Genomic DNA, 18,031 nt, shown 5'->3' with positions numbered 1-18,031 from the left:
AAACTGACAGGTTTTTCAAATTCATGTTTTGTGGTACGCAAACCAGACGTCCTCTCAATTTCAACAGAGACACAATTCTCCTAATAAAGACAAATATATTTTACGTTGTGTACTCAAGATAATCCGTATGTGTTCTCTTATAAAAAAATCTACAGTATGTAAATATTTAAAGGGATAGTTTTCCAGGTTGATTGGAGTAAACAACACAGAAAACTATCCCTTTAATTGATGTAATTTGTCATAAAGTACAACCTTTAACCTGCAGAAGTGAATCTATCTATTATTTGACATCAGTAATCGCGGAGGCACTCTCTCTCCGCGAGGCCAACTTTACTCGTTCACATTCTGGTCCAGTATGAAGAAAAGAGATAGAGGATGAAAGGGTGGATAGGTAGAGAGGAAGGATGGGTGGGCTGAGGGGGAGAAGCAAGATGGATGGACATTCGGCGGGGGGCAACATGCTTATGCCAGTGGAGGCTACTAAGGGGAGAACGGCTCATAATAATGGCTGGAACGAAGCGAATGGAATGGAATCAAACACATGGAAACCATGATTCCACTCCAGCTCTTACCACGAGCCCGTCCTCCCCAATTAAGGTACCACCAACCTCCTGTGGCTTACACACACACACACATACACACACACACACACACACACACACACACACACACACACACACACACACACACACACACACACACACACACACACACACACGTGTCGTGCGTGACAACTCAGCCCGCCGGGTGGCGTGGTGTGTCCTGTTGGGGTGGTAACCTGTGTGTTGCTGAGCCTGCGTGAGGCTGTGTTGTCTTCAGGCCCCTGTCAGGAGAGAAGAGGAGAGGAGAGAAGAGAAAGTCAACACCGGCTCTGTGATGATCATATTAACGATTCTCCTAATCATTTCGACAAAGGGGACGAGAGAGAGAGGAGAAAAGGGGAGAAAGGGAGGGGAGGGAAGGAAAGGAAGAAAAGAGATGAAGAAGGAAGAAACAAGAAGAAGAAGAAGATGACGATGATGACGACGATGACGACGACGACGACGATGATGATGATGATGATGATGATGATGATGATGATGATGATGATGATGATGATGATGATGATGATGATGATGGTGAAGGTAGGAAATTAAGAACGGTGTAGAATGATGCTGATCTGAGCTGAAACAAACTAAGTGACCAACTAGGCCTTTCCTTTAGCACCACAACGTATGATTAAGCAACATCAGCACATAAAGTTGAGCAAAACTAGTCGAAAGAATAACAAAACACTACTGTACTCAGCATATTGATAACAATGGAACCCCCTTTCCAATCCAAAGCACCACACAACCATATTTCACGAAAGGACTATAATTCGATAGACCTTCGCAGGTGGAGAGAGAGCAGAGAAAAGAGAAAGGGAGACAGTGAGAGAGAGAGAAGAAGAGGAGATGGCGATGCTGCCAAAATGTATTCAGGCGCATGCATCTCACCCCTCCAGCCCACAAGCTGTTTACCTCTCTATCAGTCAGTCTCTAAGAGAGCAGGGACCCCATCCATATTCACACAGCCACAAATTCCACTGCTTATCTCGACCAACCTTCTAAAACCTCCCTATGTTCCCCTCCGCACATACATACATACATAAACACATCTTTATGGAAGCGAGAGGCAAACCAAGAGGCATAGGCACACACGTCCAGGAGGGGGGAGAGGATAAGGATCACCTTGAATTCAAAGTAGAGGATTGTGTCCCTCTGTGGACGGACAGGAAGCCACACAGGTTAGGTCTGATGGTTAAAGCCCAGGCACCAACACCCCAGCAGAGAGGTAGACAGGAGCTGAGAAGGGGCTTAGGGGATGGATGCCAAGCCTGATGCTTTAAAGCCCGTCACGGAGTTAGATGGAAGGCTTGGAACTCTGAAAGTAAAGTGAAAAGTGGTCCTGATATAGTGAATTGTATATTGGCTTTAATTGTGTTATTGATTAGTGTTGGCGTGTGTTCTCTTGTTCCTATAATTCATTGAGTGTATTCTAATACTTTGATATCCTAATGTTTGGTAAGAGACATGGGCACCTGTGCAAAGAAAGGATGTCTGGTTATCTCTTTCCATCTGATCATTTTAACGTGATGATTTTACTGTTACCTTTTACTAATGTTGCAGTATGAGATTAAACAATGATTTCATTTTAGGCATCAAGTGAGACATTATATTCTAAACTTTGACCACTAAAGTATACAAAATACAATTTCCCAAAATAGCTTTATTAAAAATGTAACTTCCTCTAATACTGGCGCCAGCTTGTTGTTGTTGTTGCTGTGGTGTTTTATTTGTCATTCCCTTTTGGGAAGTGGCATTAAGTGGGCAAGCGGGACATTTTGGTGCTGGCAGCTTTAAAACATGAACGACAGGAAAGGAACGGACACAAATAGACTGTTCAAAGAGTGGTGGGCTGGGCACCACAGACGCATCCCGTGTAGTGGGAGCGGTACCCCATTCTGTTACGCGCGGTGCTGATCGGGGATTGAAGTTGGGAACTCTCTCCACGACTAATTGCGCGCCGGTGCCTTTTCATGAATATTCATCCCATATCGTATTCAGACCCCCGTCTAATTAGTATAAGAAATAGGGAGAAATCTCGCACCTTTTACCACAAGAGAAACGTTCTCCTCGCATTCTCATGGGGATGCTGGCAGAAGCGTCGAGTTCATTAGCCAAAAAGGAAAGGGAAAAAAGTTACCTGAAAAGCATAGGACGTTGGTCCTTTACGCACTAGGCAAATGGGCTATTGCGATCGTGTAGTTAGTGCCTATTACGCATGTCTGTCAAAAAAGAAAGACTGAAAGTGGGGGAAAGTACAATTATCTGAATTGTGGAAGTTTGTGAATAATAGGTATTTTCTGAATTTTTTAATCGAAATTTAGAGGTGGCAGGTGCAACGGTCGATTGAATGACCCTCTAGAAGTGGAATAAAGGTGTGTTTAACATCAAATGCAGTGCAGTCTAATATGGGTTTCCTTTCTGGGACTATGCAGGGAGATGTCTAGCATACAATGTGCCTAATTTTAGGAACTTCAAATCATCATCCTCCATCTGAGTTTGAGAAAGGTATTTTAGTGAAATGGCTTTCAGAAAGCACCAGCTTCCATGCTTAATTGTTTGGAGGAATATAAAATACTTTTGTTTAAAAAAAAAAATCTTTGTTTAGCTCATGGACAGGCAAGCATAGAGGAAATACACATATTTGACTTTGACCTTTAGAAATAGATCCAAACTTACAGTGGGCTAGGCCTGTAATTCTAGGCACTGTGTGACAGTTGTTGAAAGTGCATTCAAATTGATATGTGACTGTTATCCTGAAGAGTTTTATTAGCCTATTAAAAAGACAACTTTATTTAATTTATTTAAAAACAGAATTAGGCCTCAATGTCCTTGTTTGAATTTGTAATTTGAGTCAATAACGTTTTTACACAAGTCATTTTTTTTTACTTGAATATTGAATACTATAATTGTACAAATAGTATATGATATTATAAATACTGTTAGACGGTTGTTGTGGGGGTAGGCCTATGAATTTCAGGTATTTGAATACTGATGTTTTTGTTGTTTAATCTTTCGGAATTGCCTTCTAGGATAGGAGCATGGTTAGGCTAAATTAAGAGTGGACCGGGTGGCTGTTGGTTGAGGCGCTTCCAGGTTATAATTGTATTCAAGCCGAGGAGGTCCCACGTGAGGCTTTAACACGTGACTGGCAGGGAGCGCAAGCCATACTACAAGGGAAAATATTTTGGGGAAATACTTCTGATACAAGTCCAGTGGGCACACAACGTCACACGACGACATTGTTGTAGTTTATGAACACACGCATAATTGGAAATAATGATGGTGAGTTTATTGTAGACAGTGCAGAAACGAAATGCTACAGCCTACCGCTAAGATATACATGCACTTTCATCCTAATTTATCCAGATAGATTGTCTATCTTATTTTTCACAAATGTTCATAGCCCAAATAGGCTACAGCATAAGTCCATTGCTTCACCATAGAGTTAGCTAACCACAATGAATACTAACATTTCTGCATAGGCTAGTGCACTTGGACGTGACCAGACTATAAAAAAGAGCGGTGCAAGAAAAGGGGTCGAGAAGGATGTTTAGAAAGGGTGCAATGTGACACAAGGCAGACTGTTGAAATTGAGACTATTCTTTTGGGACAGGGTCACCCTGGCTTTCTCAACTCGCATCACCATGCTTTATACTCACTAGTCAGCTACTGAAACCCCATAATTGTGTGTTCCACTGTCTTTTTTTATGAATTCATCATATCGTGACCTCTTTTTTTTGTTGTTGCCTTTTCCTGTACCGCGTATCATTCATCAGTAGTAAGATGCGTGTCATCCCTTTCAACGCTCTTTCCATAGCAACCTCGTGCATCTTAGCAAAAATTCACCTAGTTCCACACAAGGCCATATTCTTTACAAAGAGAGAGGCGAGCATCTGGATCTATTTTTTTCCACAGCTCTTCGAGCTGGCTGGCAAAGCACAAGAGTTGGTCTGTATGTCTGTGGCTGCCTGGGCAGCACCGCTTCCCCGGCAGAAAATACTTTTTATAGACTTGGAGACGGGAATGACTGAATGGTAACGCTTCTTCATTAACTGAGGCATGGAACTGACTCTCCGCCAACAGTCACAACTCGACAGAGTGGTCTCCAAGGGTTCAGGGATCTTAAAAGTCCTTACGGAATGTTCGGCACTGACTTAACATCTTAAAAATGAACATGCAAAAGGCCCTTGGCAGATCAAGTGATATTCAGATGAATCTAAACTATTTTACTCAAGTGGAAATGTTGTATTAGGTGACTGAATGTATCAAAGCAACACACAACGCGTTTTGATATGTAGATTATTTGCATATTGAATATTTTGAAGAGGTTGCGTTTACAAGCCTATTCGATTTGTTTATATTGCCTACCTGTTATTTGGTATATTATCAAATTCAAGGTAGCAAATAAGGATAATGGCTTTATTTGACATTTAATCAGTCACTAAGTAGTAGCCTATAACACTGCTATTATTATGTTATTAATGAAAACAGACATTTCGGTAACAACTAATATTGCATCTTTCTATTTGAATACATCCTCAAATATTTCACTGAATATTTTGTACATTATGAAATAAAAATTCCAGAAGTTCCTCTGTAACTTTTGAATGATTTCTCAAATAACACCTGACCAACTCTTGGGAATTGTCTCCCGTTAGTCTATCAAAAATAAATATATAAAGGTTGGACGGGCAAAACCACGCCTTTCAAGAGATGATGACGAGCACCTGTGACCCCAAGAACATCTTATCCACACACGCACTATATTCCTCAGTGTCGTGACGTGCGAGAGTGAAGCAAGGACACACGTAGCAGAAAAGAGAGGAACGGTAAACTTACCGTTAAATCGTGCTCTAGTCCAGGGATCAAAATGAATAAATATTACAGTGCGTCCCACTGTAGCCTACAAACAGAGAGCAGTGTCATGTGAGAGACGACAACAACATAAACACGCGCGTGAGATAAAATGCATTCAGGTAAATAATTAAAATAAAGAGTGATGCCTGAAAAAGCTTCCAAAAAGCTTCAGTTTTAGAAGGAGTGGAACATGCGCCTGATTGCGGAGTTTTAGGCGACTGGAACGGGAGAGATGTAAGATTTGTTTAAAGCCCCGCATTTCCATTTAAGAACGTGATTGTGTTTGCAAAGATCCCTTTCAATCTTCGCATCTCCCCCCTCTCTACCCCTCAGCGTCTCCGAGGCTGCTTTGCAATTCATAGAATTGGTAATTTGCTATTGGGACAAAACGTGAAGGGAAAAATAATCAGATCAACCGGGAGAGGAGTGTGGAAGAAGCCAGGAGGGAGAAACACAGGATTTTCACTCTAAGTTGCTGTTTAGTAAAATGCTTCGAGAGAAACCCTATAAAATACCTTCGGCTTTTCATGAGCTTTTGCATATGGGTCCACATTGTCACGGGTGGTAACATTTTACGTGATATTTGGAGATAATTTTATTTGACAACCATAACTTTTTAAGAAGGTACTCTTATAGTGCTCTTATACAGTTTAGACATGTTTGTCATTTAGCAGACGCTCTTATTCAGAGCGACTTACAGTTACACGTATAACCACAATTTGAATCCTTAAACACATTATTATCCATATAATACAAAATTGAACAGATGTATGTTACAATTGTCCAAAGCCCTATCCAATGACAAAAATGTAAGTGCGTTTGTGTGTGTGTGTGTGTGTGTGTGTGTGTGTGTGTGTGTGTGTGTGTGTGTGTGTGTGTGTGTGTGTGTGTGTGTGTGTGTGTGTGTTTGTGTTTGTGTGTGAGAGAGAGAGAGAGCAAAAGAGAAAGAGAGAAGCCTAATGATAAGCGTTGATGAGGAGATCATACACTCTTAGAAAGAAAAGGTTCTAGATAGAACCAAAAAGGGTTCTATGCTTGCTTCATATATGGCATCCTTAAGGTTCTATACAGAACCGAAATTGGTTTAATATTGAACCCTATATGGAACCCAAAGTGAAGAATAACCCCTGGTGTTCTGATCAAAGCACCCTACAAAAGGGTTATATATAGAACCTTTAGAGGTGTCATATATGAAGCAAGCAATTATAACCCTTTATGGTTCTATACAGGGGCCTTTTTTCTAAGTGGTTAACATTGGAAATGTCATAAACAACGGGGATAAATGATTAAAGGGTAGCCTTTATTATTAAAGGAAAAAGGCGTTGAGATTTGTCACACATTCTCACCATATTCATACAAATATCTACATCACACAGTGCTTATTTACATGCATCTCTTTTTTGTGGGTGGTTGTAATTCTGGAACACCACACTGTAAGAATACTAATCTACTTAAATAGAGAGCGCTCCAGTTAGTCATCACTGACTAAAAGGATATCAAGGTGGAGGGGGGATTTTGTCACCCCATCAAAAAGATCCCCGTACTCCCCCACGTGGTTATTTGCAAAACAACCCGAACGAACCCAACGAAACCCAATCATTTCCTACTGTTATCCAACCCTCTCCGCCCTGGCTCGGAGAGAGAGGATGGATGAAAAAAATGAGAAAGGGGCGACCAATTGCGATTTCTGTGCGCCTGCGACATGCAAACAAGCAGCCCACGAAAGAGGATAACAGAAACCTAGGTCATATTCAGAGACCGTAAAGTTACCAATAATGGGGACAAATATATTACAAATACATCTATATATTACATTTATATTGACAAAAATATAAATGTAATATATAGAATTAACATGTTTCTATATAGTATATGTGAAACAGAGCCCTATTCGTTATGTGCGTAAAATGCGCTCTGCAACGTAGGCTATGCCTCTTGTGGGCTTGAATCCGTAAGGAGCCAATACAAACGAAGAGGAGGCGTGTCTTAGCTCTTCCCCAAGACCTCCCAGAGCAGGTTGTTGCGTTTTTAGCTCTAAAGCCTCCAGACCTCCGAAGTACTCGGCAGTTTTCGAAGTCGGAGCCATGGCTACAACAGCTCAGTATATTCCGCGGAATAACTCCTTACCGTCCAACCCGCTCATGCATCCGGATTCGGACAGGATGCACCAGGGGACGACCTACAGAGAGGTGCAGAAAATGATGCACCACGAGTACTTGCAGGGGCTAGCGGCGACCAACACGGGACATCCGATGAGCCTGACGCACCACCAGTGGCTGCCCACCTCCAACACCGACTGGACCAGCGGTACCCATATCGGGCAACAGGAGCACAACAAAGCCAGTGTTCAGGCGAGTCGAGAAGACCTGAGCAGTGGCTTCCACCATAGATCTCACCTGGTGCACCAGCAGACGCAGAGTAGCCACCATGGGTCGTGGGCGCCGACCACGGCGCACCACTTGTCCCCGCTGTCGCCTGCCTCCAACGGGCACCAGTCGCTAGTTTACTCGCAGCCGGGATACACGAACCTCAACGCCATGCTAAGTCCCCAGCCCGCCTCTCTGCACCACAGCATGCGGGACCCGCTCCACGACGATACAGGTAGCCATGACAACCAGATGGAGTCCCCACAGCAGGCGTTCAGCCACCACCAGGACCACTCAGACGAGGATGCGCCCAGCTCCGACGACCTAGAGCAGTTCGCCAAGCAGTTCAAACAGCGAAGGATCAAACTGGGCTTTACACAGGCGGACGTGGGCTTGGCCTTGGGCACCCTGTACGGAAACGTCTTTTCTCAGACCACTATCTGCAGGTTCGAGGCACTGCAGCTCAGCTTCAAGAACATGTGCAAACTTAAGCCACTGCTAAACAAGTGGCTGGAGGAGACAGACTCAAACACTGGCAGTCCCACCAATTTGGACAAGATTGCTGCGCAGGGCAGGAAACGAAAGAAGAGGACCTCGATTGAAGTTGGTGTGAAAGGGGCGCTGGAAAATCATTTCTTAAAATGTCCCAAGCCCTCCGCCCATGAAATCACCAGTTTAGCCGGCTCTCTTCAATTGGAAAAAGAGGTTGTCCGTGTTTGGTTTTGCAACAGAAGGCAAAAAGAGAAAAGAATGACGCCGATAGGGGTCCCTCATCCGAATATGGAGGACGTATATTCTCAAGCGGAGACCCCCCCTCTTCACCACACATTACAGAGTCCTGTGCAGTGACTGTTTTCATGAACAATCCTACAATTTCGGGGGAAACAAGAAAAAAAAGGGAAAGGACTATGGAGTTTACAGTATTTCATTTGGTTTTACTGAGAGAGAACAGAGACATGGCAAAGTTGGACAGACAGATGAGTTTTGTCCCAGTAACCGGAGCTTGTGTTACAACAACAAATAGGTAGAATGGAAAATGGTTGAAAAGAAAAACATACACTATTACTGAATTGATTTCGTTCACATTTTAAATGAAACAAATATCTTTATTTACCAAAATTCTATGGAGGAGATGAAGTAAATTCGATGTTTCGTGGCTGTTCAAAGGGAAACGATTAAATGTTGCAAGTGGTGTCTTGAACTGATGGCGCTCACCACAGTGCGATGTGGTTGCCTGAAAATGATCAACAAAGGAGACACACACAATGAACGTGTTGCTTTTCAGGCTTAAAACCGATTAACCACTATTTCTAAATATTAGCCTATTCTTTATATTTGTTCTATTAATTGTGATGTTTGATTTTAACTTCAGTGTCACTTCTGTTCTGTAGACTGTTTTTATTGTTTCTCTCATTTTATTAGTGTAATATAACTCATCAAAAACGCCTCCCTTGCACAATGTCACCTGGCCAAAGGAGTTTGTGAAAAGATGATGGAAATTATGGCACCCGTTGATGACAAAAATCCCCACACTTAAATGTCAGATGCATTTCAAAATTGATGAATGCAACAGGACAGCTCACGTCTGGCAGCCTTCAAAAATGTATGCTTTGCAGATAGCAACAGACGCTAAAAAGGGCAATATGGATTAATTCTTTATGAAACACGTGTTTCTTGTCGGTTTTTTGATATTTGTTTTTATTATTATTTTCCTTTTGTATGGGGCACTTATTATTTCATTGAAATTATCATTGCAATTTTATATTAGTTTTGTTTTCAGAATTTGTTTTGAGGTAGGCCTTTACTCCCTATTTTCATGTTTACAGGTTCCTAAAATCACTCCAGGGCGCCGTCAGCAACTTGCATTGCTAACTGCCAAGCTATTCCAACCACACCTTTAGTAAAAGATTGGTTTAATACGAAATGAAAGTGATATTCTCAGGTAACTTCAGTGCCCCAGGTCGAAGTGTCACGCTGTTCATTCTTTATATCACAATAAAAAGTAGAACTCGAATTCTGCACCTTCTATATTGATTTGAAAGGTAGCTTATGCTACACCCCATTAATTTATACCATTCCTATTATTGTCTTATAACCACTATATACGGTGAAATTCAGAAATGTCTCTAATGAAAAGTGATGAAGGGACCTGTTTTAGATATTTTTCTGATATGGAGAAGAAAGGAAAAACGGATTAATTAGGCTACTCGTGCGTTGCGTGTCATTTCTCAAGGGTCTGGTACATTCTGATGGACAGTAGCCTATAGTACAATTCCGTACTGCAGACAGTGCTATTCGAAGCAGCGGGGAAAAAACAACTTTCTTCAAAAAAATATTTGAAATAAAATGTTGCCAGGATTATTTCCAATGTGTAAATATGTCGAATATGTAAACATGTATTTGTTCTGAGATATTTTTTTGTTTGTTTTGTTTTTCGGCAGTTTTGTACACTTACTAATTCCAAGAAGATATTTTAATATGATTTCATTTATGAATCTGACCATTTATATATATATTTATTTCCTAAATGTGTTTAGAGCTTTTTGTTTGGCTCTGTTAATGGTTATGTTGCAGTGGATTTCAATATGTTTTGTTTACTACATTGGTTGTATGTTGATTGCTAAATGTAGACTGCAAAGTCACATTTCTCCTATTTATGTTATAGTAATATTTTATTACTTACATAAAGCGTATATACAAGAAAAGGTATTTTGTCTTCATTAAGAAACCAAACCGTTTTCCTTTGTTGCTAACTATTGTGAAACCACCAGATGAGGAAAAAAAAGATACAAATGTATGTGGTAAACAAAAATCCAATGCACTAAGATAGTGTGTTGGGCTTAACCACTCTGATTTAAGCCGTCAGAAAGTGTTGACCTCAACATGTCTTCAGTTTAAACCAGTATTCCGTTATGTAATTGGGATTCATTTAAATCAGAGGCTGTGTACATGTGCTGTTTTAAAGGGAATAGACACAACAGTATGTTTACCTCAGGCATTCATATCCGCATCAAGTCCACACAATCCCTGACGTTGTTCACATCTTTGTGTAATCGCAGTATTAAATTGTGCAATATTATTACGAAAATAGTGTCTTTTTATTGACTGATGTACCAATTACAATTAATATTATTATTATTATTATTATTAGTTAATACTGTTATATGGTAATAACAATGCATTGCCAGGTAAATAATAGTATGCTACATAGCAGCAATGTATCCGACTTGCCCTTGGTGCGCACCAATATGCCAATTGTAATCCTATTTAAAACTAGTAGCCTACAGTATTGAGGTACATGTAAAAAAAAATGTCCTAAAATAAATACACACCGTGTCTTGTATCTTAAACTTCTGCTTTGAGAACAAATAAAGTGCCTGCGAGGGATTTCTGAGTGTCTATAATCATGCTAATAATGACCAAATTATGGGTCATTGGAATATTAATATTATTATCCAAGACCACACACCCCTCTCCAAGTGTTCAGAATAAGCGTAGGCTATAATACAAATATGTTTTTACTTTTAAACATCACGTTGATGTTATCAAATGGGCTGTAATAGGCTATGTTGAATTACATCAAAAATTCAAAGAAATAGGCTAGCTACCATTTGGATCACACAAACACACCAGCTCCATTAAAAACACGTACAGTAGGCTATGTGGTGCTGTAGGCTACAGCTAACGCAGGCACACCGATAGCCATGTAAGAATAATTATCAGTAATTATCAGGACACACAATTTAGTTTGTATTATCTTTTGATATTCATATTAAACAAAGAAAGATGACGCAACATTGCTTTCTGGGAAGTAAACAAGATGTGGGTGGACATTAGGCTACGGGGAAAATGTTAGATGACAAGCCGTTCTGATTCAGTATGTAGGCCTAATATTGCAACTAATTCGCCAATCTCATTGCATCTCACCAGTTTCAATGTCGCAAATTACAAAGAAGTCAACGAGAATTTACTTTAATAACAGTCAAACTGATCCAATATTTTAGAGTTAGTCAAAAGTTCAAGGAAACGTTTAACATCAAACTATATGAATTTAGCGCGAAGTATTGCTATGTTTAGCCTAATATGTTCAGTTATAGCTCTATAACTTAATCAAGATACTGTACATCTGTGGTGTCCATGTTTGACATTAGCACAATAACAACTGTCGATTTACGTCTTCTGTGATTTACTCTACATTACTTTAAGGCTGTTTTACTTTAGCCTAATCCTACCCAGCGATAGGCCTATTTTTAACTAATCTCATAAACAAATGCTATGGATTGAAACATAATAAATAATTGAAACATAATAAAACCGAGAAGTATAATTTACCTGAGTTGTTTGAATAAAGCCTAACAAAAGTATGAACAATTGTTTTGAGTAGCCCATAAGTTACCAATCGATATCAACTTGAGTGAAGACAAACTTTTTGTCGGAGAGGAATTCTTGAAGTGATGTTTAGAGACGTTGAAAGTTGGCCTTCACATAGAAAACCTGAGAACATAAGACTCACTCTCTCTCTGTTGGTGGGCCTGTATAATTTCCTTTTATACAAGTCATTCCCTTTTGTTTCCCTCCCACTCTTTGATACCATATTATAATGCAAAGAGAATATGCATATTGACATTTCCACAACATTCAGTCATCCAAATGTAGCTAGTGGTCTTTAGGCGCTCCTTCTAAAGTCATGAGATCGCTCGGATTCTATCATCCAATAATAAATAGTATGTTGGAGATTAACACAAATCTGATCAATTTGACGCACACATAGGCCTATGAAACATAGCCTATTAACTTGGGTTGAAGCGAATTTACCTGATAAAACTATTATAATCGAAAATTCCCTATAACATAGCTTTACATACGAATACATATAAGATACTGTAGTTCTTGAGAAGTGTCAACTCAAACGGTTGTAAATGAGCCCAAATTAGGCTTGATGATATTGAAGCATTTTGAAGAGGACGGCGAGTCTCAAGCGCCCCCAAATGGTACAAATGTGTTCCTACAACTGTAAGAGCTCAGGCGAGTCACTGAGCAATTTGTTTAAAATGTAACGGAAGAATAATACACAATATTAAATCTGCATCAGTGGAGGCTGCTGAGGGGAGTATGGCTCATAATAATGGCTGGAACAGAGCAAATGGAATGGCATCAAACACATAGAAACCATGTGTTTGAGGTATTTAATACCATTCCACTGATTCTGCCCTAGCCATTACCACGAGCCCGTCCTCCCCAATTAAGGTGCCACCAACCTCCTGTGATCTGCATCATATTTGGCAGGGTATATGCACTACATGACCAAAAGTCATGACACCTGCTCGTCGAACATCTCATTCAAAACTCATGGGCATTAATGGAGTTATGGCTTTCCACTAGATGTTGGAACATTGCTGCAGAGACTTGCTTCCATTCAGCCACAAGGGCATTAGTGAGGTCAGGGCACTGATGTTGGGCGATTAGGCCTGGCTCGCAGTCAGCATTCCAATTAATTCCAAAGGTGTTCGACGGTTTTGAGGTTCTTCCTCACCGATCTCGACAAACCATTTCTGTATGGACCTCGCTTTGTGCATGGGGGCATTGTCATGATGAAACAGGAAAGGGCCTTCCCCAAACTGTTGCCACAAAGTTGGAACCACAGAATCATCTAGAATGTCATTGTATGCTGTAGAGTTAAGATTTCCCTTCACTGGAACTAAGGGGCTTAGCACGAGCTATGAAGAAATCGCCCCAGACCATTATTCCCCCTCCACCAAACTTTACATTAGTAACTATGCATTGAGGCAGGTAGTATTCTCCTGACATCCGCCAAACCCAGATTCATCCGTCGGTGAATCGTGATTCATCACTCCAGAGAACGCGTTTCCACTGCTCCAGAGTCCAATGGCGGCGAGCTTTACACCACTCTAGCAGACACTTGGCATTGTGCATGGTGATCTTAGGCTTGTGTGCAGCTGCTCAGCAATGGAAACCCATTTCATGAAGCTCCCGGGGGAATAGTTATTGTGCTGACGTTGCTTCCAGAGGCAGTTTGGAACTTGGTAGTAAGTGTTGCAACTGAGGACAGACGGTTTTTACTTGCTACGCACTTCACCACTCTGTGGTCCCGTTCTGTGAGCTTGTGTGGCCACTTCACAATAACAGCACTTACAGTTGACCGTGGCAGCTCTTGCATGGGCAGAAATTTAACAAACTGACGCGTTGGAAAGGTGCCATCCTATGACGGCGCCACGTTGAAAGGCCATTCTACTGTCAATGTTTGTCTATGGAGATTGCATGGCCGTGTGCTCAATTGTATATACCTGGCAGTAATGGGTGTGGCTGAAATATCCAATTCCACTAATTTAAGGGGTGTCCACATACTTTGTATATATAGTGTACAAGGTACACAACAAAATAAATTATACCTATAATCAGCATGTGACTGATAGGTCCTAAACATCTCATTAAGGGGTTCTGTAACAGAAGATTCTATGCACATCCCAAATGGCATCCTATTCCCTAAATAGTGCACTCCTTTTGACCAGCTCTGGTGAAATGTAGTGCACTATGTAAGGAATAGGGTGCCATTTGGGACACTGCATGTGCTCAAAACCCAACTAAACGACCTGTCTAAATCACATATCCACATTGGGTCCACACTATACACCTGGGATTCGGGAGTTATTAGTTTCAGACCTGTACAAATAGTTTAACTGCAGAATAATGGTTATGATGTATTACTGGTCTCACAGTCTTCCCTATGTCCTTAGAGATCTCTCCCGCCAGCATCACTCATTATCTGGTGGTGAACTTAAAATGGTGCCACTTTCGGACATAAATCATGCAATACTGATCATACTTTTGTACTGGAATATGACTTTCAAAATCCCCACAAAAATCATGAAGCACAGCCTGGATGATGATCAAACTCCCCCATCAGTCGTCATCCAATAAGCCAGCTTCAACTGATGCAAACAGAGAAAGTGTATTATGCATACAACAAACACAGTACGACCTTTGGAACATCGTCAGCTGTCCATATGGCCAAAGTGCATGCTGAACATGCTGGACCTGAACTAAACGAGATGCACCATCTGTAATGCCATATAGGCCCGTATTGAAGTGTAGTTGCATGGACCCAGGAAGTGGATTTTAAACCAGCCCACAGCTGATGCAGTAGGAAGGTCAGCGATGACATAATATGACTAATTGCCTTTCACTAGTTCCCATTTGCTATTTAGCTCTGCTGTGTGGCATGGCACAGAATGGACATCACCAGCACTAAGGACTTCTGCGTACCAAATGGCACCCTATTCCCTATATCGTGCACTACTTTTGACCACAGCCCTATGCGAATCAATACACTATATAGGGAATAGGGTGCCATTTGGGAAGCACCATCACCTTACGTAACAACGTAAAACAAAAAGAAACTTGGTCAATGACGGTGGTGTGTCCAGTGGAAGGAAATGCAAGAGACATTTCACTCATTTATGACAGTTTGTCAGATATTTTCAGATGTCGTGGCACATGGTTTCATCTTGCCATTAGACTACTTTATAAAGGTGTGGAAAACATCTGATAAACTTCTAGTTGAGAGTTTAATGTGCCTGGTACTTTTCGGACTGGGCTAGTAGAAGATGTGTCAAACTAGCCCACCAGGCGAGTAACATTTCATATTTTCAGAACATTTCATATTGCAAAGATTTTGGACCTTTGGCTTAGTTGAATGCCATCGAGGCTAGTAGAAATTGTGGAGTAGTTATCTGTTTGGGTCATACAATAATCACCACCATTTTGGCTCATTAGCAAAGTCAGAAGTTACTTATCTCTCCTAGCCTGGTCCCAGATCTGTTTGACAATGACCATAGGTTGGACATAGAAAGACAGCACAAATAGATCTAGGACCAAGCCCATTCTCTCCCTGTTATCTCCTTCCCATAACATACAGTACAGACTGACTGGTGCCAAGCACCATTTCGAGAGTAGTGCTGGAGCCAGCATTGGGCGTTTGAACACAGCACACAGATGCCTGCCTGCCTGTCTGCCTGCCTAGCTCCTTCATCAGGGAGGTATCATCAAACACAGGAGATGTGGATTAGCGATGATTAGCAGGGATTAAAGCTGGTTAATGGTGGAAAAATACATTAGAAACCAGCGGCTCAGGGGGGGATTTTGCTCGCACTAGAGGATTTGCATTGATCCGCAGCAAATGAATGAGGATTAGCCGCATCTATCTGAAAACAGATAAATAACATTAAGCGTATTATACGGCGTCGCCTGTTATTAACAACATTACAAACAAGCACAACAATGCCGGCAATTATGGAAATAATGGGCTTGAATAATGCTCTTCAGTGCGATTCTCTCCCAACTCGCTGCGGAGGAGATATAGTAGCTAAGAGGATGCTGAAGACCGATGCTCCTGAGAAGGCTAAGACCCCCAATACTAGGTTGATACTACTACAAGGCCCTCAGGTATTCATTGTATGGTATTGCTTCGCACAGTAAAGTGCTTTTCGCATTACTGAGCCGAGCTGAACCGAGCAGAGCTGATTTGACCTGGTTACGCATACACTATATCTGGAATCATGCCGGAAAGGACAACGTGAAAAGAAAATATCAGAGCCAGCACAGTTCGGCTGGGGACAGCAGTACTATGGGGCGCTCAAGTGTCCATTGTACAGACTCTTTGGTGCGCTAAGTTAGCTAAATTGATCATTCAGGAAGACAGTCACTTTAGATGTAAATTTGATATTATTCACTCTGAACTACAGTAACAGACAGTGGCGTGTATTCATGGACGCCAGGGGAAGCCAGGCTTCCCCTAAACATTTACAAAAATATATATATATTTATTTTATCTCTCTTTGTTTAGTAATTTTCCTTCAATTTGCAAGAAGCCGAATGTATCTCACAGGAGAACGCATCTAAGCGAGCGAAACAGCGCCCCTCTGTCTCTCTACGTGTAGGCCATCTACCTGATGCTGTCTGGTCCAAAAGAGTATGACATTGTTGCCGCCCGTAGCATTAAAGGCAAGGGAAGCCAACGAGCATTTGGCCTCCCTTGATAAAAAAGTCAAAAAAATTGGCCATTCAGCGTTGAGTTAAACTGAGCGAGCTCAACATTGAATGGTTCTGGCGCACCCAAAAAGAAGTGTCAAGGGATTTTGGCATCACTCCTAGCAAATCCTATTAAGAGCATACGTCATTGACAGAAACATTTGAATTGTTGCATCTCGTTGTGTTGTTTTCCTCCTGTGGCTAGCTAGCTATCTAGCTAAAATTGTCCCTTTCCTAAATTAGCCATGGATGGAAATAGGGATTTGGACTTGTGGTTCTACTTAATTCTCCGTACTGGCCAATGATTATAACGGCGATTCCTATCCACCCATTAATTCATAGATTGTTGTGCCCCTGGCCTGAGAGGATGGAAGTTCAATATATAGCTAGATGTAGAAAGCTAATGTTAATTAAGTAATGTAGCCCATGAATGGAAGTTAGGCTAGTGAGCAAGCATTTTAGCCAGGAAGCCTAGGACAACTAAAAATAAAAGCGTGTACTGTATGATAGAGTGACAGACCATTTCGTCAACATGAAAGAGAGGAGGACGGCATTGGTGTTTCTCTAGAAGGAGGGTGAGTTAACATGTGTTTCTGCTTGCACGAACGAACGCACACACACACACACACACACACACACACACACACACACACACACACACACACACACACACACACACACACACACACACACACACACATACACACACACACACACACACACACACACACACACACACACACACACACACACACACACACACACACACACACACACACACACACACACACACACTCACAGAAATCAGAACCATGGACAGCCACATCAATTTAGCTTAAATAGTTTTTGGTATTTTTTAGTTGTCACTGTATTAGACTAAGCAGAGGTGATTTGATCATGTTGAAATGTTGAAGTTGAAATGGTGCTGGAATAGTAGGGGCAGCTCCTGTTTTCTTTGCTACCTGCGGTAACTCTCTGTGGTTCTAAATCAATAGTTGTTTAGTGATCCGAAAATGTCGGAAACATTAACTTGCTTGACCATTTGTTACATGCAATATGCTTTGTGGACTTCACTGGACAAAGGTTGCTATCTGGTTTTGTTATAAAACAAAGATTCTTATTGTCTCGGCCTTTATAGGCCTATACAGTATATCACAATCGCAAGGCATA

The 18,031-nt window shown here is 41.3% G+C and overlaps 1 protein-coding gene and 1 long non-coding RNA gene across 2 annotated transcripts; one reads left to right on the top strand and one right to left on the bottom strand.

Annotated features, from left to right (window-relative positions):
* Positions 1 to 685: 685 nt before the first annotated feature.
* On the bottom strand, positions 686 to 5,710 carry LOC106605181 (uncharacterized). Its single transcript, XR_001328806.2, has 3 exons — positions 5,430 to 5,710; positions 1,713 to 1,905; positions 686 to 823 (listed from the first exon to the last, which is right to left on the bottom strand). It is a non-coding gene; the product is annotated as an uncharacterized lncRNA (long non-coding RNA).
* A 1,750-nt stretch (positions 5,711 to 7,460) lies between these two features.
* Positions 7,461 to 10,901, top strand: LOC106605135 (POU domain, class 3, transcription factor 1). The gene has a single exon (XM_014200481.2). It carries the CDS (start codon positions 7,532 to 7,534, stop codon positions 8,660 to 8,662), a length of 1,131 nt encoding a protein of 376 aa, XP_014055956.1. The 5' UTR covers positions 7,461 to 7,531; the 3' UTR covers positions 8,663 to 10,901.
* The last annotated feature ends 7,130 nt before the right edge of the window (positions 10,902 to 18,031 follow it).

The sequence above is a fragment of the Salmo salar genome, chromosome ssa05 (assembly GCF_905237065.1).
Source record: "Salmo salar chromosome ssa05, Ssal_v3.1, whole genome shotgun sequence".
In the NCBI taxonomy this organism is placed as follows: domain Eukaryota; kingdom Metazoa; phylum Chordata; class Actinopteri; order Salmoniformes; family Salmonidae; genus Salmo; species Salmo salar.
This window is presented reverse-complemented; position numbering and strand designations above follow the sequence as displayed.